Source organism: Benincasa hispida, chromosome 11, assembly GCF_027475165.1.
Source record: "Benincasa hispida cultivar pf3 chromosome 11, pf3_genome.v1.1, whole genome shotgun sequence".
Lineage (NCBI taxonomy): Eukaryota > Viridiplantae > Streptophyta > Magnoliopsida > Cucurbitales > Cucurbitaceae > Benincasa > Benincasa hispida.
In genome coordinates this window covers 15725984-15753180 of record NC_143488.1, presented here as the reverse complement: position 1 = coordinate 15753180, position 27197 = coordinate 15725984, and the positions used below count along the sequence as shown (strand labels likewise).

The following is a 27197-nucleotide window of genomic DNA, read 5'->3' as shown; positions in this document are numbered from 1 at the left end:
CCAAAATGAAAGAAAGAAGAAGGTGTGATTTGATCCATAAATTGGTGTATATGTTTGATGAGTGAAGGAATGGGTGAGAGATTGCATCTTTGGTTATATTTTTGTAACAGAGGAGAGAGAAAGAGAAAGGACCACAAGCATTAAATTCTTAGAAATGCTTTAGAGGTAGAGAAGACTCCAAAGGAAGAGATGCAAAAGCCAAAAGCAAAGCATATCCTAATCTACAAGGATGAGAATCAAATGGCCATAAAAATTAGATAAAAGATCATCTGATATGAATTCCCCCACTCCCAAAGAACACAAATGGCAAAAGCAGAAACACCAAACAACTGAATTAACTTCTTTCATCTCAACCACATTGGTCCAAAAATGGCCAAGAAAGAACAATCACAATTCAACCAACATCAAATCTTTCATCTTTCATTGGTTGATAAACAATCTAACAGCACCAGCAACAGCAGCATAAGAAAGGATATATGGTATTGAAAAAAATAATAATAACAAATCATCTGTTTTTCTCATTTAATGATATTACTACTGCCATGCCTCACTTGATATGGAATGCATGATAAAAATAATTGAAAATATCACTCTTCTGGAGTATCTCTATCTGCCAATCTGGTTTTACATCTCAATCAAATCCCAAGAAACAAGCCTATGTCTTGTTAACGAAAACAAAAAAATAACGTAAATGCAAAAGAAAAAATTACAGTGCTCGATTTCGGTTGTCACCTTTCTTCTTTCAAAATCTATATATATGATATGTATCGCCTTCTGATCGAGGAACCAAGTCAAAAGTTATGAGATCAGTGTTCCTTTTTTTTTTTTTTTTCTTTTTTTTCTTTTAGCTCATCAACTGAATAAGCGGTATAAAAATCACGAATCCGTGTCCCTTCTTCGTGTGTTTGATTCATTGCATTATATTCAAACTCCTCCAATCATGTTGGAAAATCCAAACAACAAACAATCTTTCTACGCAGCAATTCCTGTTCACAACAGTAAGATACCAAAAGGTTCAAATTTAATGTATATTCAGAGTTTTCAAGGCAGCATTTCTTGTTAGTCCTTAAACAACCACGGAATAGGATGTAACAGAGTCTGTAGCATTGCAATTCAATCCTCGTCTCAATTCTAGAATCATAAACCACTTTCTTATTCTTCGAAGTTAATCAAAGATCATCCTAGTTACCGAGAATGCGAGTATTTAGTCTAAAACTGAATGGTATGCAAGTTAATGAGTGTTTTTAATAAAGGCTATAAATAAAGCAAAGTGTGTTTACCTCTAGTTGATTGTCTGCTTGAAACATCATAACTTGCAAGAAAACTCTCAGAACTTTTGGCTGGATCATCTGAAGCAAGGTTACCAAGACCATAACCAAAAGACACGGAACCATCCAGTTCAGGAGCAGCAGACTGCCAGGTCGATTCATCGTGCACCGCTTCATCACGATACAAGTCCCTATATGACCTCTCATAACCATTGGTTGTTTCAACAAATGCTTTTCGTGTTGCCACATTCGAGACTACTCCATTTCTTCCATAGCCTCCTCTGAACCCAAAGCCATTGTCTCCAATTGCATAACCATTATTGTTTCCACAAGTATAGCCAGGAACATTCCCTCCAACATGATTAGCAACAGCAGGCAAACTCCAATTATCGTCATTATTTCCATATGCCACTCTGAAGTTCCCCATTCCAGAGCCAGAGAAAGTGCCGGGGCCGGAAGAGTTCATGGCAGTGCTCATACTTCCATTTCCCCAGACATTCCATGTACTCGAGCTTAAGGGAGAATCGCCTCTTCCATTACCCCCGCTATAGCCAATCGGGGCAATGTACCTATTCGAATTGCCATTATAATAGGAATTCAACATTTGTTCCTGTGCTTGACTATTCATAATGTTCAAAGTCCTGCCATAGCCTTGTCTCATCCCTTGCTCCAAATTCACACCCACTCCATAATTAGCAGTACCAAAATGAGGAACCCCGGTTCGACTGCTAATTATTGGACTCAATCTACCATCAGCCCGGACTCCATAACCTCCTAAAGGACTCATATTATAGCCTTGAGTATAGCTGTTAAGAAAACCACTAGGCCTACTCATACCATAGTTATATCCTACAAGAGGGCTCCGGTTGGGCCCTGGGGTTAGCTCTTTTGGGATTGCTCTCTTAACCTCAACCATCTTTCCATTGAGTTCATGAAAAGTTTTATGCAGCACACGGTCGACGGAGTCCTCTGAGTCATAAGTAATGAAGCCAAAACCCCTTGGCCTTTGGGTGCTGTGATCATACATAACAACAACATCAGTGATTGTTCCAAACTGATCAAAATACTTCTGAAAGTCCGCCTCGGTGACTGTCGAAGCTAAACCTCCAACGAAAATCTTTTTCGTTCTTCCCGAGCTAGGAGAACCATGAATGCTACCACTATTTCTATTCAACATATTCTGGTCATCCTTTGGAACAGCCTTTTTAGCTTCAACCTGAAAATTGAAAGTGACTACATTTAACAAGAAAACAAGCAACACCAATTTGGCATAATCCCAGAAGAGAATTCAGCTACTCAAATCATACAAATTGCATCCAGAGAACACATTCACATCTAAATTTAGGGAGAATCAGATTCAATCTAAGAAAAACGTCAGCAAGAATAGAAATCAGATGTTGAAATGTATGATCAGAGAGAAAAAAGGAAGAAATTCTCACAGTTCGACCATCGATGACGTGCTTCTCCAAAATGACTCGCTCGGCAACAGCAGGATCTGCAAAGACAACAAAACCAAAGCCACGAGCACGACCAGTGGTGCGATCCCTCATGATCACAGCCTCGACCACTTCGCCATAGTTGCCAAAATATTCCCTAAGACGCTCTTCATCAGTATCCCACGAAATTCCGCCAATGAAGAGCTTGCCAAGATCTGATTCCATCTTTTATTTTTTATTTTTTTTTCTATTACCAAACAATCAATCATCCAATGAATTTCGATTTATTACACATCACAAAATGCCCAATTCAAAATCAAAATTCAAAACAAAAATAGTTCAATTCGGACCATATGATATGACCCGATCCCAAATCCGAAATCTGCAATACAAAAACAATCCAATCTAATTTCAAGGAAAATGTGGATTCAGCTAAGCAGTAACAAAAGGGGTTGATCCTTAACTGGAAATTCAGACAGAACCCAACTGGCAAATCGCTTCAACCAACAAAAAAAAGAAAAAAAAGAAAACCCAGATTCAATTCTGAAACATCCGATGCTTTGCAATCAACAAAAGGATGAAGCAAGCTCCTACAATCATCGAAAGAGCAAAATAAGGGGAAAAAACAAGGGAAGAATCCCAGAAAAAGTAGAAAGAAAATGGAATCGGAGATGGGATTTCACCATTGATGAAAAGGGAATGAGCGATTGAAAACTAAGATCTAAGAAAAGGAGAAGAGGAGGAGGAAGAGGAAGAGGAGGAATAATAGGTAGTAAGGAAAACAGAGGATGTGCCCATCCCCTCTTCTCTCTCCTTTTTTTCTTTTTTTTCTTTTCTATCTTTCTTTGGTATTGCCACTTCCCTTAAATAAATCAAAAGAAATGGAATTTCTTAGATGAAACGTTGAAGGTGAGAGAGAAAGAGAAAGAGAAAGAGAGAGACTGACAAATCCACTGGTGCAAGAATATTTGGAGGAGGCAAGAGACATGACAGAGGATGATGATTTTTATTTTTTTCTTTTTTCTTTTTTTTAAATTATTTTTATATTTCCGTGACAACCATGTATATTGTTGTAATAAAATTTAAATTAATATTTAAGAATCTTCACGTTGGAGGAGTTGAATTTCTTTATTTCAATTTTCAAATTTTTATTTCATTACTATTTTTTAAATTTGAGAAAATTAAAGACATGTTTAGTAGACCATCTGAAAAAAATTGAGAAGAATTGATTTAATTGAAAAAGAGTTCTATTTCATATTTTTATATGTGTTTGGTTACAAATTAATAAATAAAATTCTCGTATTTGATAATATATGTATAAACAACCTAACTAATTTATGTTAAAAATTTATATAATTATTATTTTATAATTTCATATAATTTATAGTTGAGTTCATGAAATAAAATAATATATTTATTAATTTTTTTAATACAATCCTTTATTTTAAAATTTTAAATAAATAAAAATATGGCCTTCATGCACTGAATTAGTTTATTTCAATTTTTTTCAGTAAGTTTTAAGTTCACATCTATTTAGTTTTGTGAAGATTAAGGCTAGTTTAGGCCCCAAATTCAATTGAGTGGAATGAATTATTATAGTTTTTGGGTTTCGAATTATAATAATTTTTTTCTAATTATTATAATCCACAATTAATTTACTATTTCCTACTCGTTCCCTCCCCTCTTGTTAACTCACACTAAAATAATCTATTACACCCAAACATAGGCTATTATATTATAACCCACAAACTATAATAACAAATTTGATGGGTAAAGACCTCTTGAGTAGGTAATTGAAAACATAAATTTGAAAACAAAAGATTCAAAGAAAAATATATTTGTTTTATATTTTTAGAAATGTGTTGGGTTTAATATTCAAAATTAAACTTTCAATATAAATAATCATTCAAAATGTGTTTGATAATATATTTATAAACAATAAAATTAATTATAGTTATTCATCAAATATTAGATTGAATATAGACTATTATTAATTAACTTATGAATTTGGCTTATGTTAAAAAATTTATATAATTATTTTTTTGTAATATTATATAATTTAAATATATTATATGTTATAAAATTTGTGTAATTATTATTTTGTAATATTATATAATTTAAATATATTATATAATACACATTTTAATTTAACAAAAAATAATTGAGTTTCTTAGATGAAATCCTATATTTTTCTATTTTTTTTTTATTTTTTAAAAATATAATTATGCCTTTAAAATTCTAAATTTAAAATTGGGATATATTGAAAACATTGAATAAAATAAATTATTGTTTTTAGAAATTGAATCCAACTTGTTCAATAAACTTACATTCTGATTGCACTTTTATATTTGGGTTTGATGTGTTTGTTTCAATAAATAAATTGCTAGGGTGGGCAAAAAATATTGTAATTTAAAACCTTTTATTATATTTTTTTTTAATTTTAAAATAAATAAAAATTAATTAACAATGCAAAAGGCCCAAAGGGCTAAAAATCATAGCCACAAAACTTGATGGATATAGCCCATGGTATCTTTGTTAGATAAAGCCCAGCCCACCAATTTATGAGTCACTTTATCTGGATATTCTTCATATTTTCCTTTCCTCTACACCCAACTTCAAAATTTTATTTAAAAAATAATAATAAATTAAATTAAATAATTTTTTTTAAAAAAAAAACCATTATTTAATTAAAACTAAGATGTGATGTAAAAACACATTAGAAAAAGTTACATTTATCAAAAAAAAAAATTGACATTTTCAAGATACATATTGTATATGTTATGGAGTGAATTTTGATAAAGCTAGAACTTACAACTGATTTTTTTTATTTATTCATAAATAGGAGTAGATAGAATAGTTAAAAATTTATAATTAAAAAGAAAATGCTAAATTATAGAGAATATTTTTTAATTTGGTACTTTGTTTCAATAATACCTTCAATGTTTCAAATGTTTCAATAATATTTTGAATTAAAAAAAAGTTAAAAAATACTCTTTATCATTAGTTTGGCCATTAGCATTTTATTTCAAAAATACCTATAAATTTTTAGAAGTTTTGAAAATATCCTTAAACATTTCAAAGAGGATAAAAATACTCTAGCTAGTGCCTCATTCCAAAAATATCTTAAGGCTTTCAAAGGTTTCATTAGTATCCTTAACTTTGAAAAAAAATTAAAAATATATATTTTTACAATTTGTATACGAACAAAAATTGTTTATCTATGCATCTTATCATCTCCCTCTTCCATTTTATCTCTCTCATTTGTTTCAATCAAGGTTCAAAATATCAAAATCGATGAAAATACCGAGGTCTCGATATTATGGAAATATTGATATCAATGAAAAAATTAAGAAAATTGATGGAATTCGATGAAAATTGTTATAATTAGTTAATGAAACTTTGATTGTAACTTAATTAAATTATAATTGACTATTTTTAATCATAATTCTATGAAGTAATACAACATTTAAATGTTAAATGTCAGTGTAAATGTTAATGCAAGAGTAGAAATTTTAAAAAATAAAAATAATTACAAAATAATATAAAGTATAGGAATATTTTGAGGTGAAATCATGTGAGAATTATGAAAGTGGGTTAAAGAAAAAAAAACTTACATCAATTCAATCTGAGGTAAAATGATGCGAAAAATTAATTAAAAAAGTTTGAAAGAGATAAAAAATAAATATGTGTTTTCTATGGTTTTTTTTCAACATCAGCTTCTTTAGAAATTAAAGTTTCGGGTCGAAAATGATTTTAGATATATATATAGTGAAAGAAAGTGAAACAAATGAATATTGAAACATAAAATTGGATTTAATTATGTAGATTAAATTAATTCTTTATAAACTTTTGAATTAGATTGAAACTTCAAATTAAGATGAAGTTTCATGTACAAATTTAACATGTATGAAAGTTAAATTTGTACTTTCTTCAATTTGAATGAATTATATTTGATTTTTGTCAAGTAACTCGATTGAGTTAAATTTGACAAATGTTTCAACTTTTGTATTTATATGATTTTATTTTAGATTTTGGAGGTCTACTAAGTTGCTAGCCTATAAATAGCAACTTGTTTTTTTATTTGTAGCATCCGATTTCAAATTGAAGAATTCTCTCATTTCTTGAGTTTGTTCTTGAGTTGAGTTTATTGATGTTGATGCCCTAAATCTCGTGAGTTTTGTAGTTTGTAATTGTAATGTACAAATAATTTATTTATTTAATAAAATAAGTAGTATTTTATTTGACATTTAGTATCATTAACCCACAAAACCAATAAACTAAGATCCAAGGTCGTCTTCTGTAACTTAAACATATATGTGGAGACATACAAGTGAATCATATTTAAGAGACAACCTAAACAATTTATAGTAGATGGACAAAGTTGTCCTAATTCGTAGATAGTAAATGTTATCAATTGATCGTCATCAATAAAGAGTCATTGATGTTAGTTCAATAAATGTCATTGGTTGTGTTGTATTCTATTTAGTCTCATAACCCTAAATCCAATAAACTAACACTCAATGTTTTTTTATGAGTCTTGAATATATGTGAAGACATATAGGGATCAATGTTCAAGAAAATGGTCTATAGTATAGGGATAAGGTTGGGTACCTTATCCTAGTGACATTATGGACATGACCCATTTTGTATTTGATACAAATGCAATGATCCAACATATTTGTGTAAGTGACACATGAGTGGGGATATCCTATGCAATGAGTTTGCATAAAATCGGACCGTGAAATAGTAACCATTAGATGTAACATCGTTAACTAGTTTGGTTTCTATTTCAATTGGATGACCTAAGCAACTTAGTCTTAATCCTGAGTGTATTATGAACTCCTATTCACGAGGGATTGTCCTTTGATTTGTATGGTGAGCGTGGCCACTTCGTAGACTCATTAAGCCTACCATTTTAGGGACAAGACCGAGTGAGGAGCTGGGAACATAATAATACAAGATGAAGTTCACTCCTTCCCGACTTCAGGGTAAGTAGATAAGTGTTTCCTTAAGTGGTATCTCCAGAACTTGAACAAAGGGCTCTACCCTCTCATTGGCCTGAGAGGGTTTCTATTTATTGAGGGGACCATAACTAGGTTGTTCATTAGAGAAGCATCGGTACTTAAGGATACAGAGGTAATCCAAGGGTAAAATGATAATTTGACCCAGTTGGTGTTACGAATACTCATGAAAGGACTAACTTCCTATTATTGGTCTATATCCGTGGACACGAAAATATATCTGCAGTGAGAAGAGTGCAATTGTGGGTCTTTAGTGGAGTTTACCCACAGTTAACGAATATTGATTGATTTGATTAATGAGTTTAGCCAATTAATCTCATATCATTGGAGCTTCTGATCTGTAGGTCTCATCAGGTCCCTTTATTAGCTCACTAAAGGATATTAAAGATGAATGATTTGAATTGTTAAAATCAATTTGAAGAAATTGTATATTAATATGATTAATATGTAAATGATTAAGGATGTGATTCATAATTTAATTAAGTTGGAAAGAAACATTTGAATGAGATTCAAATATTTAATTAAGTGAATTAGATTCACAAAGAATTAATTAATTAATAGAGAGGTGTTGCGTATAAACATACGATATTTATGTTAATTAAATGTATATGTTAAATTGGATTCAATATATAAATTGTTATTTAATTAATGTGCTAATTAATTAAATAAGTGTTATTTAATAAATTGTGTATAAGGGTAAATTGGGAAAAGAATTGAAGAAGAGAGACTTGGAGAAGGGACTTACCCATCTCCATATAAAATCTTCCTTATGGCCCTTTTACAGCAAAATTTGATTTTGCAATTTTTACCCTAGCCACCAAAGAAATCCTTTCTACTCTCTCTAAAGAATTCTCTCCTTTTCACCTTCTTCCAATAGTTGAATACGACCTATCCTTCTATTGAAATCCTAGAGAATAACAAGGTTATTCTTATGGTCGTGTTCAATATTGTTCGAAGAGACGTTCCTGTTTGAGATTGTGTTCATCGAAAAAGCGAGGAATCTTCAAAGGTAAGAATGGTTCTTCCTTCTTATTTCTCGTCATCTAAAGCATTCCTATAATGCACTTATCCTTTTACATTCTATTTTAGAACACTGTTTTTTGTTTCTTCAAAAATTGGTTAACGAAATGAAAGGTGTTCATACGCTTTCGCTCTGGATTCGATCCCAACACTGCATGGGTAAGAGTGGCTAATGTCGTCGACTCAATATGTCTACCATTTTGGGATTCTTCTGATTGGGAGTTGGGAACGCAACTACACAAGAAGAATTCACTCATTCTCTAAAGTTAGAGAAAGTAGAGAAATTGCTCCCTTAAAGGCTAATTCTGGGGCTTAAATAATGTAACACCACACCCTCCCCGGACCCGAGAGGGGATTGGTCATAGTGGAACTATGACTTATTATTCATTAGAGGGATCGATGGTACTTAAGGAGTTAGATGTAACTATAGGGACAAAATAGTAATTTTGGCCCAATTGTACTTACGAGCAATTTGTGAAGGGTGAACGAACCATTGATTGGTTATATCCATTAGACTCAGAAATATATCTGAAGTGCGGAGAGTGCAACTGTCAGTCTTTAGTGGAGTAATATACAGTTAATGGAAGTTGGATAATTTAATTAAAGAGTTTAATTAATTATCTAACTGACATTGGAGCTTCAATATATAGGTCCATAAGGTCTCCTTGATAGCTCAACTGGGATTTTTGAGAATCAAATTATTTTTAGGTTAATTTGAATTGTTCAAATTAATTGAGAAAATTAATTACATATGATATAATTAATATAATTAATTATATGTGATATAATTAATATAATGTATTTGCTACATTATAATATAAAGTTTATTTTTGAGGGGAATACATATTTGAATATGATTCAAATATTAAATATATGAATTAGATTCATATGAAAACTATAGGTTAAATTTAATATGAATTTGATTTATATTAAATACTATAGGTTTAATGAGAGAATTACAAAATATATGTTATATTATATTTGATATTATATAAACTATAGGTTATATGTTATATTAGATATAACATATAGTATAATATATATTATATAGTAAGGTGGTTATTATATGATTTTATATTATTAATTAAAATTAATTAGTTTTAATTTATTTTATTTAAAATTTGAATTTAATTAAGGATGGAGTTATAACTCACTCCCCCTTATTTCTCTCCATTAAATCGTGGGATGAAGGGAAGTTATGTTTAATCGTCTTCTTCCCTGTGTTACTTTTTGCTTTCCCAATCAATCTCTTTGCATGAAAAGGATTCTTCTAAAAATTCTTAATTCTTCCTTCCAAAATTATCACGAAGCCCACAATTCTTGTGATTCTCAACCCTTAAGAGAATACCCTGGTTTCCATTCTGGTGACGTCCAACCAATTGGCTTTTGGAGTGCTATGTTATTGGTGATCAATTGCAAAGGAGAGTTCGCGACCTTTTGAAGAGGATTCGTGAAGAATAGGTGAATTCAAGGGTATGTGTTTGTAAACCCTAATTTCCTCTCTTATCTCTGTTTAGAGATGTTGTAAATTTGTGAATGCATAATGTTTCCATCTATGTAATTTTACGTTTCTACGAAAAAATTAAAATTAGGATCCGATCACGCTTCCGTACAGTTTTCACAAACCTTGAGAGTTTAGAGCAAGTATCCAAGAGTTCTACTAGATCCGAGTAGTGTGAGGTTGTAGTTCTATCGAAGTTAGTCGTTTCATCCTATTGAGACGATTGTTATGTTCTGCTTGCAGTCCATGAAGAGTGAATATTGTCTTCAGGATAACGCATATCAGAAGTGTGTCTCGACTATATTTTGAGCCTACAAAGGTTTTGAGGTTATCTCAAGTCTTTGATAATTTCCATATCTAAGTCTTGTTACAGCATCTGGTCTACGTTTGATTTTGAATATTATACATTGAGTTTACTGTTTCTAGTTGAGTTATAACAAGTTTGCTAGTGTATTTAGTTTTTATATACCATTTCCTCCAACAATTCGAAGACAATCAAGTATCTGAACTGATGGCTACAAACTTTTCCACCAATGCTTCCACTTCTACCATGATGGGATCGCTTATTTTCGAATCCCATGCTGAAAAACCAGAGAAATTCAAAAGAGACAACTTTAAAAGATAGCAACAGAAGATGATTTTCTACCTCACCACGTTAAATCTTGCTCATTTTTTGAAGAAAGATTGCCGAATTACCCTACCAGAAGTTGTAACACCTAAAACGGAAGCTGCTAAGCAAGCATGGATGCATTTGAACTTCCTGTGTCGTAATTATATACTTCGTGGTCTTGAGGACACTTTGTATAATATCTATTGTAATGCCTACAATACAACAAAACTATTGTAGGAGGCGTTAGACAAAAAGTACAATTTGAAAGATGTTGGTACTAAGAAGTTCTTTATGGAAAAATTCTTAGATTATAAGATGGTTGATACCAAATTGGTAGTCAATCAAATGGAAGAATTACAAATTATCATCAATGATTTGCAAAGTGAAGGATTGGACATTAGTGAGTCATTCCAAGTGTCTTTTTGATTGAGAAGTTACCTCTTTTCTAGAAGGATTTCAAATGATATCTCAAGCACAAGCAAAATGAATTATTCATGGAGAACCTTGCGATGAAACTCCGTATAGAAGAGGATAATAGGAAAGGAGATAAAATTCCACTAGAAGTTGAAGCCAAAACTCATATTGCTGAAACCTAATAAGCAAAATTTCAAAAAGAAAATTGTGAATCATGGATCAAGAAATAATGCTAGCAATCACATTTGAGGAAATTGTTAGGTTTGTGGTAAGAGTGATCAAATCGTTGTAATGTGCAAATACAAGAAAGGACAAAGTTCCAATAGTATGGCCAACGTTGTTGAAAATGACGATTTAGTTGTTGTCATTTCTAAGGTAAAGATGTCTTCATACATCGAAGTTTGGTGGATTGATACTGGTACTACTAGGCATATTTGTAAGAACAAGTCATTTTTTGTTACATATGAGAAGCTAGATGACAGTGATATGTTGTACATAGGAAATGCTTTAACTGCCTTTGTGGAAGATAAAGGGAAGATCCTACTGAATTGGACTTCTGGAAAGATACTTACCCTCAATGGTGTGTGGCATGTGCCAGAGGTTCGAAGGAATCTAGTATTAGGAACTCTACTTAACAAAAATGGATCCAAGCTTATATTTGAGTTCGATAAATTTATTCTAACAAAGAAGGGTATATATGTGTTGGGGTTAATGCTCTAAATCTCGTAGGGTTCTATAGTTTATAATTGTATTGTACAAACATTTTATTTATCTAATAAAATATGTGATGTTTTATTTAAAATGTAGTTGCATTAATCCACAAACCAATAAACTAACATCCAAGGTTATCTTGTATCTTAAACATGTATGTTGAGACATACAGGGGAATCATGTTTAAGTGATAACCTAAATGGTCTGTAATAGATGGATAAGGCTAGATACCTTATCTTGGTGACACTACGAGTGCGACCCACTTTGTAGATGTTAATATTGTTGTAAAGTGCTACAAGTGATCTGATCCTGATCATTCATGTGAAGACATGTGAGCGAGGGTATTCTATATAAAGGAGTTTTTATAAGACCGGACCATGAAATGTTTAGTCTCATTACATAATGTCGTTCATAATAGAGACTTACATTTCACCAGGATGACCATAGGTGACATGACCTGAATCCTGAGTGATTTGTAAACTTCTGCCTATGAAGGCGATTCTTTGATTTGTATAGGTGAGAGTGGCCAGATCTCCGACTCAATAAGCTTACCATTTTGGGGATTCTTCTGAATGGGGAGCTAGGAACACAACTACACATGAAGGAATTCACTCCTTCCCCAACGTTGGGGTAAGTAGATAAATTGTTCCCTTAAGGATTGATTCCAGGGCTTGAATAATGTGGTGCCATACCCTCTCTTGGCTCGAAAGAAGTTTGGTCATAGTTGGACGATTTATTGTTCGTTAGAGGGATCAATGATACTTAATGAGTTAGATGTAACTACATGGGCAAAACGGTAATTTTGACCCAGTTGTACTTACGAACAATTTGTGAAGGGTCATCGTACTATTGGCTGGTTATATCTAATGGACACATAAATATATCTGTAGTGCGAAGAGTGCAACTATCGGTCTTTAGTGGAATGCTCGACAGTTAACAGATAGTGAATAATTTAATTAAAGAAGTTTAATTAATTATTCACATACCTTTAGAGCTTCAAGCTACAGGTCTATGAGGTCCCTTCTGTACCTCAATGGGAATTAATGAGAATCAATTTTTGGATTAATTTGAATTGTTCAAATTGATTAGAGAATAAATTATATGTAATTAATTTAATCTAATTATATATAATATAATTGCTATAATGTATTTGATACATTATAATATAAAGTTTATTTGAGAGGAAATAAATATTTGAATATGATTCAAATATTAATTATGTGAATTGGATTCATATAATTAATTTTAATGTGAATATGATTTATATTAAAAGCTATTGGTGAGAGAGAATTGAAACTATAGGCTATATGTTATATTTGATATAACATATAGTTTAATATATATTATATGATAAGTTAGTTATCATATGCATGTGTATAAATTAATTTTTTAAAAATCGGTTCATCCTAGAGATTTTTCACAAAAAAATGGTTCTGAGAAATTTACTTCCTCATCATCATTTCCTATCATCTCTCTAAAAGATTCTCCCATCCAAAATAGTCAAAGTCCACACCTTCTAAATTCTCATCCAAAGAATATAGTGAAAATTTTGTGGTAGTGTCCTTTTGATCGAAGGATTCTTCTTGAAGAATGGTCTTCTAAAGTAAGGGTTTCTAAACCAATTTTAATTTTCTGTCATTCTCTATTGTTCTGTAAATTTGGATTTTTTGGTCCAATCCTGTTTCCACTCAAGAATCTTCAATGGTTCTTTCAGTATGTGGGAAAAGGCTATCTAAGTGATGGTATATTCAAATTGAATATACTGACACAAATGTCGAAGAATAATAATAATAGCAATTTTTCTGCTTATATTGTTGAGTTGTATGATATTTGGCATTCTAGATTGGGGCATGTCAATTATCGTTCTTTAAATAGAATGGTAAGTGTAGGACTATTGCCTAATTTTAACATTGATAATAGACAAAAATGTGAAGCTTGTATTGAAACAAAGTTTACTAGAAAGTCATTTTCATCCATGGAAAGAAGTAATGAGTTACTTGATTTAATCCACAGTGATGTATGTGATATGAAAAGTACTTCCACACGAGGTGGTAAAAGATACTTTGTCATATTCATTGATGATTGTAGTAAATATTGCTATGTATATTTATTACATAGTAAAGAAGAAACCTTTAATGTTTTTAAAACATATAAAGCATAAGTTGAGAATTAACTTGAGAAGAAAGTAAAGGCGCTCGGATCAGATAGAGGTGGTGAATATGAATCATCATCACATCATAATTCTATGAAGTTAATGGTATAATCCATCAAACTACAACATCTTATACACCACAACAAAATAGCGTAGCTGAAAGAAAGAGTCGAACGTTAAAGGACATGGTTAATTGCATGTTAAATAATTCAGGTTGTGGGGGAAAGCTTTGTTGACAACAAATTTTATAATAAATAGAATTTCACATAAGAAGACTAATAAGTTGCCTTATGAAGTGTGAAATGTAAAGTTACCCTCATTTAAAATGCTAAAAATGTGGGGGTGTTTGGCAAAGGTACAAATTTCTTTACCAAAAAGGACAAAATTTGGGCTTAAGACAATTGATTGTGTCTTTATATGCATTGCATAGTGCTACATATAAATTCATGGTATTAAATCAGAAATATCTGATATTAGTAATAATACCATAATGGAATCTATTGAAGCTGAATGCTTTGAGGATATATTTCCTTTAAAGGAAGAAGGACACAAAATTATTAGTGTCAAAAGAATCAATGAGGCTAGCTTTTCGAAAGATCAAGACAATAAAAGAAATTGAGTCTGAACCTAGAAGAAGAAAAAGAGCTAAGAAAGCTACTTCGTTTGGACCTGATTTTATAACATATATGATAGAAGATGAGCCTCAAACTTTTCACGAACCAATGCCATCTCTTGATGCACCTTATTAGAAAAAAGCTATAAATAGTGAGCTAGAATCTATTTTACAAAATAATACATTATTGGTTGATTTACCTCCTTGAAGTAAACCAATTGAGAGTAAATGGATTTTTAAGAAAAAGCTAAAAGCTAACAACACTATTGATAAGTACAAAGCTCGCAAGGCTCGATTTCTTTGATACCTATTCTCTAGTGACAAGGATTGCATCTATAAGGGTATAATTATAATAGCAACTTTACAAAATTTGGAAAGATACCAAATGGACGTAAAAATATATTTTTTAAATGGAGATTTAGATGAAGAAATCTATATGGAACAACCTAAAAGGTTTATTGTTAAAGGACTTGAAGATAAAGTTTGTAAACTTGTCAAGTCTCTTTATGGGTTGAAACAAGCACTAAAAAACAATGGCATAAAAAATGTGATCATACCATGTTATCAAACGGATCTAATATAAATGAATGTGATAAATGTGTCTATGCTAAAACCATTGATCAAGAGCATATCGTTGTTTGTTTGTATGTGGATGATATGTTAATACTGAGCATAAGTAGAAGTGTCATTGATTCCACTCAAAAGATGTTGAAACCCAACTTTGATATGAAAGACCTTGGTCTTACTGATGTTATCCTTTAAATTTGAATAACAAGAAATTCAAGTGGATACATACTTTCTCGATCTCACTATATAAAGAAAGTGCTGAGAAAATTTGATCATTTTGAGAGTAAGTCGACTGTTACTCCATTTGATCCAAATTGTAATTGGAAGGAAAACAATGATGAAGTTATGTCTTCTCTAGAATATTCTAGAGTTACTGGTAGCTTAATGTACATAATGAATTGTACAAGAACTGATATTGCCTATTTAGTAGGAAGTTTAGTAAGATACACTACCATCCTGGGCATGATCATTGAAATGTTGTTAATCAGAGTTCTAAAGTATTTAAAGTACATTCTAGACTATGGATTACGTTATATGAGGTATCCACATGTACTGGAAGGATTTAGTGATGCTAATTGAATCTCTAATAGCATGGAAACTAAGTCAACCAGTGGGTATGTTTTTTCTTTAGGTGGGGCAATTGTATCATGAAAATCTTCAAAACAGACGTGTATAGCACGTTCTGATATGGAATCAAAGTTTATAGCTCTTGATAAAGCAAAAGAAGAAGATGAATGGCTTCAAATTTTTTTGAGGATATTCCATTATGGCAAAAGCCTATAAGTGCAATATGTATTTATTGTGACAATTTAACGGCTTCTACGAGAGTTGAGAATAATGTCTACAATGGCAAGTCACGACATATTAGACGTAGGTATAATTTGATAAAGCAGTTGTTCATTAATGGAATAATTTCTATTGATTATGTAAAATCAAAAGAGAATATTGTAGATCCTTTGACAAAAGGATTGTCAAAGAGAGAAATTCACATATATATCGAGAGAAATGGGCCTAAAGCCTATGAAGTGAATTATCTAGTGGTAACCTAACCTAATTGACTGGAAATTCATAAATTTAGGTTCAATAGGCAAACTAGTTGGATAATTTATATTTGACACACTAAAAAACTTATAGTTTCTTTCCATTTCTGTGATGTTCTAAAGTGTGATCTGTTGATGGTAAGGTTTATATTGATATCTTGTTTTATAAGAGAAGTAAAAATAAAATACTCTTAATCAATATTACCTATGTGAGAGTAGAAATGGGGTCGCTTCTACGAAAACTTTTCACATGGCTTATGTTCTCCAAAGCTCTCATGAATTTAGGATTTTGTCTAGGACCAAAATGGACACAAACGTATAGAATTCAAAGATACAAAATGAGTTATGTGTGATATCTATTATCTCAATTCACCAAGAAGAAGGATAGTTCCAGAGCTTAGTCTCACTATTTCTTCGAAAAATCCGACGGATATTCACTAAGAAAGGATCAGGTCCAGAAGGCATCTCTCCTTATGCATAACTTGGTCTGTTTGCTCTCAATGTTTTTTGTTTGATTTTTTTTTAATGTGGGGGATTGTTAGATATATAGTAAAAGAAAGTTAAACAACTGAATGTTGAACAAAAAATTAGATTTAATTGTGTAGATTAAATTCATTGTTTAGAAACTCTCAAATTGGATTGAAACTTCAAATTAAAATGACGTTTCATGTACAAACTTAACATGTATGAAAGTTAAATTTGTAGTTTCTTCAATTTAAAAGAGTTATGTTTGGTTTTTGTCAAGTAACAACTCAAATGAGTTATCTACCGAAGTTAGTCTTTTTATCCTACTAAGACAATCACTATAGTCTGCTTGCAACCTGTGCAGAGTGAATAATTGTCTTCAGAACAACACTAATCAGAAGCGTGCCTCGACTATATTTTGAATCTCCAGAGGTTTTGAGGTTCTTTCGAGTCTTTGATAATTTTCATATCTAAGTTTTGTTACACCATTTAGTTTACGTTTGAGTTTGAATATTATACATTGAGTGTCTGTTTCTAGTTGAGTTGTTATCAGTTTGCTAGTGTATTCAATTCTTATATACCATTTCCCTCAACAAGTAAAGCTAAAAATTGAGAAAAGTTAGAAACTAGAAAAAGTAACATAAAAAGACTTAATCCTTTGTCGAAAATGACATTGGCATGTGAAACTATAGAATTGTGTGTAATCAGAACCATAAAATTGAAAATTTTAAATGGAGCTAACATAGTTAATTAAAAAAAAATTAGAATCTTCTTGAAATGTCGAAATTTTTCAAAATTTTTTCAAAATCTTGAAATTTCATCGAAATGAGGGGAATAGGAATATTCTCGAAATCTTGTCGAAATTAAGAGGAAAACGAAATGTTCCCCAGTCAAAATTTCAAGGTTAAGATTTCGATGGAACTTTTAAACCATGGTTTCAATCTATAGCTAAACATTTTCCCACATTTCATCTTTTTTTTTTCCGTCTCTTCTTCATACTCTCCTTTGATTCCCTAGTCTATTAAACTATCTCTTTTAATTAAGTTATATAGGTTAGCAAGAAGAAAGAGATTAATAGAATCACCTCTAGATCTAAAGACTTAAATGTTTTAAGGAAAAAAAATACTTTTTTGTTTCTTAAGTTTCAAAATGTTATACTTTTAATTCTTAAGTTTTGAGTTTAAGTTCAATTTGGTCTATAAATTTTAAAATGTTACAACTTATCCTTGAGATTGAAGTTTTATGTCAAATTAGTTCATGTGTTTCTAGATTTACACTTTTAATATCGATTTTTCACTAAATACTGACTTTAGTCTTTGGGCGCTAATATTTATTAATTAATTTAAACTCATTATGAAGTGACATTTTAAAATTAATTTTAATAGTGACAACAAAAATAGTGAAGCTTGATTAATTATAATCCTTTTGATTATTTTAAATTAATTAATAGACATTAGAGCAAAAAACTGAAGTGAGTATTTAGTGAAAAATCAGGATTAAAAATGTAAAATTTTGAAGACTAGGGATAAAATTGAAATAAAATTCAAATCTCAATGATAAAAATTGTAATATTTTTAAATTAGATACTAAATTGAAACCAAACTTCACAACTTAAGGACTAAAGTTATACTGGAAAACTAAAGACCAAGTGGAAATTAAATCCAGAACCTAGGAATCAAAAAGGTCTTTTTCTCATGTGTTTAACAAGGTTGTATATTATTAATTGAGTGTTTTCACTATGTCGTTTGAGTCTAATACACAAAAAGAGACACACATTATGAATTTGTAGCGATGAAGACTTTGCTTTTTTTTTTTTTTTGAAATTTTAGTCTATTTATTATGATCATTTAAAAAGATTTCCCATGATCGAAGATAATATTTTTCTTTGTTGGATCCTTTTGTATTTAGTGATTCATCTATTTGTTTGAAATTTGATTGTGGGTCTTTGTACGATTTTATGGAATTTTTGTCTTTTAAGAGGCACAAAATCGTCTGGAGAATCACAAACGATATCAAGAAAAGTTTTTCCGACGCCATTTTGCTTGTCGGTAAAGCTTCGTCGAGAGAGGCTCTATCGATATTGGAATATGCGAAGCATAATGGTGGTGGTGAAGGTCTCACCAGCACCTCTATCGACGCCAAAATGGTCGCGTTGGCAAAGGAGATCTACCGATGCAAATTTTTAAAAAAAAAATAAATAAAAATAAAAACTTTTGCATTGGTAGGTTTGCCCGACACCTCCTCTTTGGCGTCAGCAAAGGTCTCACATAGTAAACGTTTACATGGTTCTACCGACGTCAATGTGACATCGACTTAGGGTTTTTGTAATAATTCTTTTCTAAAAAGCATTTGAATTGAAACATTTAGTACTTAAAATGTAAAGCAAAACTAACAAATTTAATTCCATTATATTACAATTTATTGTCCAACTACAATCAACTAAAACAAATTATGAAAAAATCTAAACTATGTCCACAAACTTAATTAAAATTAATAAAAGTTAAATTACATACTAAAAAGAAATTAATTTTGTCACATACACATATGCATATTTAGATTCGGCTGAACAATATTTTTTGTAAATCTACGTCGAACTATCAACAAAAAAAAATCAATGAACAACTAAGTTTTCTCGAATATTTAACTTTAACATGAAAACTTATGAACTAACAAAATAATAAATTTTATTATTGTTTCACTCTCTCCAATTAATTCAACATCAAAACTAAAGGTAAAAACTATAACTAACTCAACTCAACTATCCCCTCACCTACCCATCATGTACTAATCTCTCAAGTTTATAAATATAACAAAAACTTAAACTTAAAGTCATGAAGATTAGAACTAAAAGTTCACCAAATCATCTCATTACCAACCCCATACACTAATTAATCTCAAGTTTATAAGCACAACTTAACTAAAACTTAAATTTAATCCTAAAAGTATTAAAACCAACAATTGACAAAACCATCTCAAGTTTATAAGTATACTAATTGATCCACAACTTAATTAAACACTAAAACTTGAAGTATTTATAGACACTTTTTTTTCACTTATAAACACTTATTTAAACATTTAAAAAGTTAATCCGAACATGTTCGGAACTAAGTCTCAAATTATCCATCTCCTTACCCACCATTTACAAAACAAATTAAAATAATAACTTTAAGGAAAACTTAAACTCAAAAACTACTCCCAAGAATCAAAACTCAACTGTCCCCTCACCCACCCCTCATATATTAGTCTCAAGTTTATAAACAAAACACATGACTTGCAACTTAACAAAAGCTTAAACTTGAAGTAATGAACATTAGAACTAAAAGTTCATCAAAATTAAATAATCTCTTCACCCAACCCATACACTAACTAGTCTCAAGTTAACAACTATCCTTTTACTTACCATTTACAAATAAGTTGTTCAACAACTTGCTTTTGAAATTGCACATTTATCGAGTAATTCCAACTTATTAATTCTAAAATCACTAGTAAACGTGCTTTTAATCTTTCAAAATCAAATTTGATGATATAAAAATTATATTTTAAAAGTGTAAAATTAAATATTAAATTAATTTTGAGCAATTATAGGTATGTTTTGGAATGATTTTGAACATGACAAAAGTGATTTTAGCCATTTCAGAATCACATGCCCGTCTTTTTCATTTTTTCGAGAGATCATCTTTAGTGTTTATTTATTTCCTGTTTTGTCATTTTTTGTTACTTTATAGCCATTTCTTTTGGAGATCAGATGTGGGAATGCCCTAAAAAGATTAATAATCAAGCTTAATTAGTTATATGCCTTAGAATGTTTTGAACACCTTTGCTCGTGGTATAATTTCATTATATTGATTTGTATGCTCATGGTTAGCATACTTAGTTAAATTCAATACTGAAAGATGGAGTAAAGTACAGATTTCATAAAGCCAATATATGAACAGAGTCAACACATAAACTTAGTTATATGACCTCAGGTGCTCATCGGTTGGTCGACATAGATCAATTCAGTGAACAAAGTTGTACAATAGCCTCCTTTGATTGGCTTCAATTGGTTGGGTTACTGACAAATTTGTAAATTTTATAGGTTTTTTACCTTTGTATAATATGGGTCTTCAAATTGCCTATATAGAGTTAAGGACATTGTTACGTTATTATTGGCGAATACTATATTTTTTAATATTGGATATTTTGTTATTGTCTTTGTGTGAATATTCTTTTCTTATTGGTGACAAATTTGTTGAGAATTTATTTCCTTATATGCGTCTTTGTTGTTTGTGTTTTTTTCCCCTATTTTTGTCTTGCCCATACTTAAGGGCTGGTGTAAGGGTTTTTAGGGCTATCGAAATCTTAATAAAAAAGATGAGAAACTAATTAAAAAGATGAGAAACTGATTACTAAAATGGCAGTCGTTTGGTATATACATGGTTGTTGTTCAAACAAAAAAAAAGAAGCGTTTCGATTATGTGAAGTTTGGGTTATTCAAGTAGGTTCTTTGACGTATTGTATCTGAACACTAGTTGAGTGTTCTTTTCAACTAGCAGGTGACAAGAGGGTGAAATCATTGCTGTGACATTGGATTTAGGGGCGCCTAAATTTGCAAACTCATCACAAGCAGTATCAAAGTTAGAGGGAGCCTAACTTGCACTCTACTATTCTGACATGAGTAATCTAACTCTATGTAATCAAAGTGAAATTGTTGTTGTTAAACTAAGTTGAATACTAGTGGATCTCTTTTCACCTAGGTGTAAAGCCTCCCAGACATAAGTGTAATTTCACCGAACTGGGTTACCAAGTCTTTATATTACTCGCAATAAGTTGAATACTATCGGTTACTCACAATAAAGCTCGACTTGTTGCACATGGATATACTCAGGTGGAAGGTATTGGTTTTGATTAGATCTTTGCCCCTGTTGCTCGGTTAAAGGCAATTTGCTTACTTCTTGGAGTATCATATCTTCTTAAATTTAAATTATATCAGATGGATGTTAAAAGCGCCTTTTTGAACAGTGTGCTAAATGAAAAGGTTGATGTTGAACAACCGAAGGAATTTATAGACCCACCTTGTCCTCAACATATGTATAGACTACGTAAGGCCTTGTATGGCTTAAAAAAGCTCCAAGGGATTTGTATAAAAGGCTAGCAGAGTTCTTGTTGCAGAAAGGGTATTCTAGAGGAAGTTCTGATAAAACTTTGTTCATAAAGAGGACAGGAGAAGATTTTATCATTGCTCAAATATATGTTGATGAAATTGTATTTGGAGGATCACCCACAGTCTCTTGTAGATCAGTTTGTCAACCAGATGAAAGCTGAATTTGAGATGAGCATGGTGGGTGAATTGATATATTTTCTTGGCCTTCAAGTTAAGTAATTACCTGATAGGATATTTGTAGCTCAAAGTAAATATGTCAGAAATATGTTTCAAAAGTTTGGTCTTGAGAAAGCAAGTTCTAAACGCACTCCAGCCCTAACTCATGCTAAACTTACTAAAAACACCGATATTGCAAATATTGATGAAAGCTTATACACGAGCATGATTGGAAGTCTTCTGTATCTAACAGGCAACCGTTCTGACATAGCTTGTGTTGTGGGCATATGTGCTAGATTTTAGTCTAATCCGAAGACAAGTCATCTGACAAGTGTGAAACGAATTCTCAAGTACATCAATGGGACTATGAATTATGGTCTTCTTTATTCCTCTGATACTAATTGTATTCGCATTGGGAACTGTAATACCGATTGGGCTGAAATTTTGAAGATAGAAAAAGAACCTCCAGAGGATGTTTCTTCTTAGAAAACAATCTCATATCTTGGTTCGGCAAGAAGTAGAACTGTGTGTTCTTGTTAGTTGCTGAGACCGAATATATAGTTTCTAGTAGTAGTTGCACTCAACTGCTGTGGATGAAACAGATGCTTCAGAATTATGATGTTACGCAAGATGTCATGACCTTGTTTTGTGATAACATGAATGTTATTAACATCTCCAAAAATCATGTTCAGCATAACAGGACCAAGCACATTGATATCAGGCATCACTTCATCAGAGAATTAGTTGAGTTCAAAGTTATTGTTCTTGAGCATGGTAGTACTGATAAATAGATTACAGACATTTTCACTAAGTCGTTGGATGCCTTTTAGTTTGAATCCCTGCGTGTTACTCTTGGGGTTTGTCGAATTAATCAATAGCAATTAATTGTTATTTTGGAAAGTGGAGTGGTTTGGGCCAAAATTTAAATTCATCAGCCCATAATTATTTCTCACCATATTTTACATAATCGGCTCTTTAGTTTCATCTTTTCTTCTCTCCACCAACAGTTCAAATATAAAATGATTGAGGCTTTTACCCTATTTCTACGTTTATGTTGAAATCAACAGCTTAGCTAATTTCCCTTTTTAAGTGTTGCAGTTTCTCACAATGAACTCTCGAAATGGTGCTCGTACTTCCAGGAAGAAAACGGATAGATTGAAGAAGAAAGCTAACCAGAAATGGGTTGTGAGACCTAATGTCTCATCAGGTAGGGCATACATTCGTGATGTCCCTATTGAAGAATCTTTTTCCAAACGATCTCGCTTAGACTTGCCTTCCTCGAAGTTGAAGGAGTCTGGGGAAGACGTGGTTGAAGTTCAACCTCCGTTGCATATTGGTGTTCCTGGTTCACCGAAGGTCCTTGACATTCACCAACTTGCCATGACCTTGTATGATGACTCTATTGCTAAGGGTGTTCAGCCGTATATGAGTTTCGTTGTTGGGAAGAATCTGTTAGGTACCTCTAGTGCTGAAAAAGGTGTAACAGTTCCTCCTATTTCTTTCTCCTCTGATATTGATTCTAATTTTCACTTACCTTGTATTGTTGTAACTAATCCTGTTATTGATTCTGATGTTAAGTTTGATAAAGTTAACCTTGATGCTTTGTTAATACTGATGTTGGTTGTGATGTTGGCCCTGATGTCAATACTGATAATGTTGGTTCTGTTGTATCTCATGTGGTCTCTTCGTCTGATGTTTAGAAAGGTTCTAATGTTTTTCCTGATGTTTCTGAAATTATCCTTAACTTATGAGATTTTGGTGTTTGTTTCGAGTATTTTCCTATGCAAGCTTCTCTAGCTGTTTCTGTTCCTTGTTCTGATGATGAGGGTGTGGCTTTCTCTTGTTCTGGTGATTCTATTGGTGAGAAATCTATTTGGGGATCAAGTTCTTCAGGTGAGGAAAATGAGTCAGTCTCCTTTGATGATAACGTTCCCCTTGCCCAGTTAGAAAAGTGAAGAAAATACCCTCGATTGATGCTCCCACTGAGTGAGGTCCTTATACATGGACTCTTTCTAAAAGAACTCCTTCTAAGAAGAAGCAGCCTGACCTTGATTCTGATCCTTCTATGCAGATATCTATTTCTAGTAGTGAAGGTGATATTGTTGTTGTCAGAAACAAGCCTCGCACTCGAGTAGGCCGTCGTAAAGTTCCCCCTAATGTCCTGTCTATGCCTATTAATGAGAGCGTTTTATAGTAAAGAAAATGATCTCGGTCAATTTTATCCTCAGATGATAAGGGAATTCATTATCAATCTCCTTTCCAAGTTTAATGATCCCATCTCACCCGACTATCAAAAAGTTTATATTAGAAGAACCTGCTTCACAATTTCTCCTGATGTCATTAATGCTTACCTTGGGCGTCCTGCTTCGCCTCCTTTTGGCGCGCCTCATTTTTCTACTGAGGATCTTGTGGCTGAACTTACTGGTGGGTCTCATTTTGAGTGGCCTTCCTCTTGGCAATTGTCTGCTTCCACTCTCAATGTGAAGTATTTTATTATATTCTAGATTAGGTAGCTAACTGGTGTCTCTTAACTTATGGGTCAAGTTTGTCTCCTTCCCTGGTTGGTCTTTTATATCAAATTGGAATGATGTCTACTTTTGATTTTGGTGTGTTCGTGTTTAATCAACTTCTTCGCCACGTTCACTCTCTTGCAATAAAGTTGCCTATCTGCTATCCGTGTTTACTGGCATTTTTTTGTCCCAGTGTCCTACTATTCTTGGACCGAATGATGGGTCTGGCCCTATTTCCAAGTCTTTGAATCTTAGTTATAAGATCTTTCAGGGTTCTCATGTCCCTGACATTGTTTACAACATTCATCCTCCCAAGCATTCTGACGATCCTCTTCCTGATGAACTGCAAATTTTGGAAGGAGGTTCATTGATTTCAACTAAGCTAGAGCATTTCATCTTTCGTGATTATTCTAGCCACAGAGTCTTGAGCACTATTATTCATGATTTGACTGATCGTCATGCTGATATTAATGGCTTGGTTCATTTGTTAAGTGTGACACTTCTGCAGCCTCATGATGCCTTTTTTTCTCAACCCCCGCCATCCACTTAATTTTCTTTATGGCAAAAAAGGGGAGAAGTGTAGGTTCTAGTTTGGTTGGTTTGGTGACGGTTGGTCTGGTGTTTGGTTATTTTAGTTGTTTGGGTTGGCACTATTTTATTCTTTTGATGGATGTTTTATTCTCTCTCTTGGTTTGGTTTGTTGTTGCTCAGTCTGTATCTCAAAGTTCTTTAGTGCACTTGAAATGGCGTTGTTTGTTTTTTTTTCCTGGTTTGTTTGACTCATTTGTCATTAAGATAAAATATTATGCCAAAGGGGGAGCTTGTTACATTATTATTGGCGAATAATATTTTCTTTTAATGTTAGATATTTTTTTGTTGTCTGTGTGTGAATATTCTTTCTTTATTGGTGACAGATTTGTTGGAAATTTCTTTCTTTATGTGCATCTTTGCCGTTAGTGTTTTTTTGCCCTTTTTTTTGTCTTACTCATATTTAAGGACTAGTGCAAGAGTTTTTAGGGCTTCCGAAATCTTAATAAAAAATATGAGAAACTAATTATTGAAGTAGCAGAGTCTTCTGGTGTATACTTGGTTGTTGTTCAAACAAAAGAAGAAGCGTTTTGATTCTGGGAAGCTTGGGTTGTTTAAGCAGGTTCTTCAACGTATTGTATCTGAATGCTAGTTGAGTGTTCTTTTCAACTAGCGGGTGACAAGAGGGTGAAGTCGTTATTATGGCATCGAATTTAGGGGAGCCTAAATTTGCAAACTCATCGTAAGCAATATCAAAGTTAGGGGGAGTCTAACTTACTCTCTAGTATTCTGACATGAGTAATCTCACTCTACGTAATCTTAGTGAAATTGTTGTTGTTAAACTAAGTTGAATACTAGTGGATCTCTTTTCACCTAGGCGTAAAGCCTCTCAGACATAGGTGTAAACTCACCGAATTGGGTTACCAAATCTTCGTGTGCAGTCTTCTCTCTTCCCCTGCCTCTCTCGTTTTACTGATTGTCTATAACATTGTTACTAACTTATGGAATTTTTAAGATTCACCGTTTATTTCAAACATGAAGCACTTTATAATCGTCATTCGCACTTTAAGTAATATTGTATAAGATCTAAAAAAATTGGCACGGTCGATAAAAAAAAAAAAAAGAAGAAGAAGAAGAAGAAACAAATACTTTGTATGTAATAACAAACGATTCCTCTTAGTTCGCGTGTGATTCTATGTCAATTTCAAAGCAACTTTTGGACTACTATGTTTTTTTCTTTTGTAGTTGATACTAATCCTATATTTCCTTCTCTTGTGGTCAATGGCATCATAGGGTCGTAAACTTAAAATCTTTACCACTAGTCAAATGCCTAACCACTTCCTCAACAAAAACCCAACCAGGGTTAGCTATCCAATTCAAATTCTCTATGAACTCTTGATCTTAGGAGATAGGTCGAAAAATTTAGGTGTTGTCTAGGTTATTTCTATTATATTTGTGTAGTTTAGGTAGCTATTCAATAAAAAATTGTCGTGTGGCAAATATTTTGTTCGTGTGCAGAGGAAAGAGAAACATGGGATTAGTTGTAACAATCATGGCTCTAGGTCAAATTAGTTGGTTGCCTGGTGATTATTTTGATCGAATTTACCAATTTTATGTCATTACATCCCTTTAATGAACACATGTGACATTTTTTAGATATGTTTTTTTTTTTTGTCATTTGATGTTAATCTAAGGACACTAGTTAAATTTTTTTAATTGGTTCCAAAAGGATTAATATCGACTTTATCATTTTAAGTTATATTATGACATGACGATTTAAGATCGGCCAAAATTTCTGATTCAACAACTCACCAACCTATATAATTAAAAAAATTTGAAAGTTGAATAACAAATTTTAGTCTTTTTAGATGTAAACAAACACCATTCCTCATTTTCTGGCTAAATTTTTCTATTTTGAAATTTAAAAATATTGGCCAAAGTTTCCTTTGGCAAAAGAGAGCCTTTTCTCATTCCTTTTTACAACTGGTGTCCAATTTTCTTGTCTGGTTAGCTGTGCATCAATCTTTTCTATTTTAAAGTTT

General features: G+C 32.0%; 1 protein-coding gene across 3 annotated transcripts; it reads right to left on the bottom strand.

Annotated features, from left to right (window-relative positions):
• Nucleotides 1-463: 463 nt before the first annotated feature.
• On the bottom strand, nt 464-3705 carry LOC120090963 (heterogeneous nuclear ribonucleoprotein 1-like). Of its 3 annotated transcripts, XM_039048698.2 has the most exons (5): nt 3388-3705; nt 3169-3294; nt 2708-3086; nt 1281-2484; nt 464-986 (listed from the first exon to the last, which is right to left on the bottom strand). In XM_039048698.2, the coding sequence occupies exons 3-5, from the start codon at nt 2927-2929 to the stop codon at nt 973-975; spliced, it is 1440 nt and encodes a 479-aa protein (XP_038904626.1). In that variant the 5' UTR covers nt 2930-3086; nt 3169-3294; nt 3388-3705; the 3' UTR covers nt 464-972. The 3 variants fall into 3 exon arrangements, with proteins under 3 accessions (XP_038904626.1, XP_038904624.1, XP_038904625.1); XM_039048696.2 differs by having other exon boundaries at nt 2708-3294; nt 3388-3692; XM_039048697.2 differs by having other exon boundaries at nt 3169-3664.
• Nucleotides 3706-27197: the final 23492 nt, after the last annotated feature.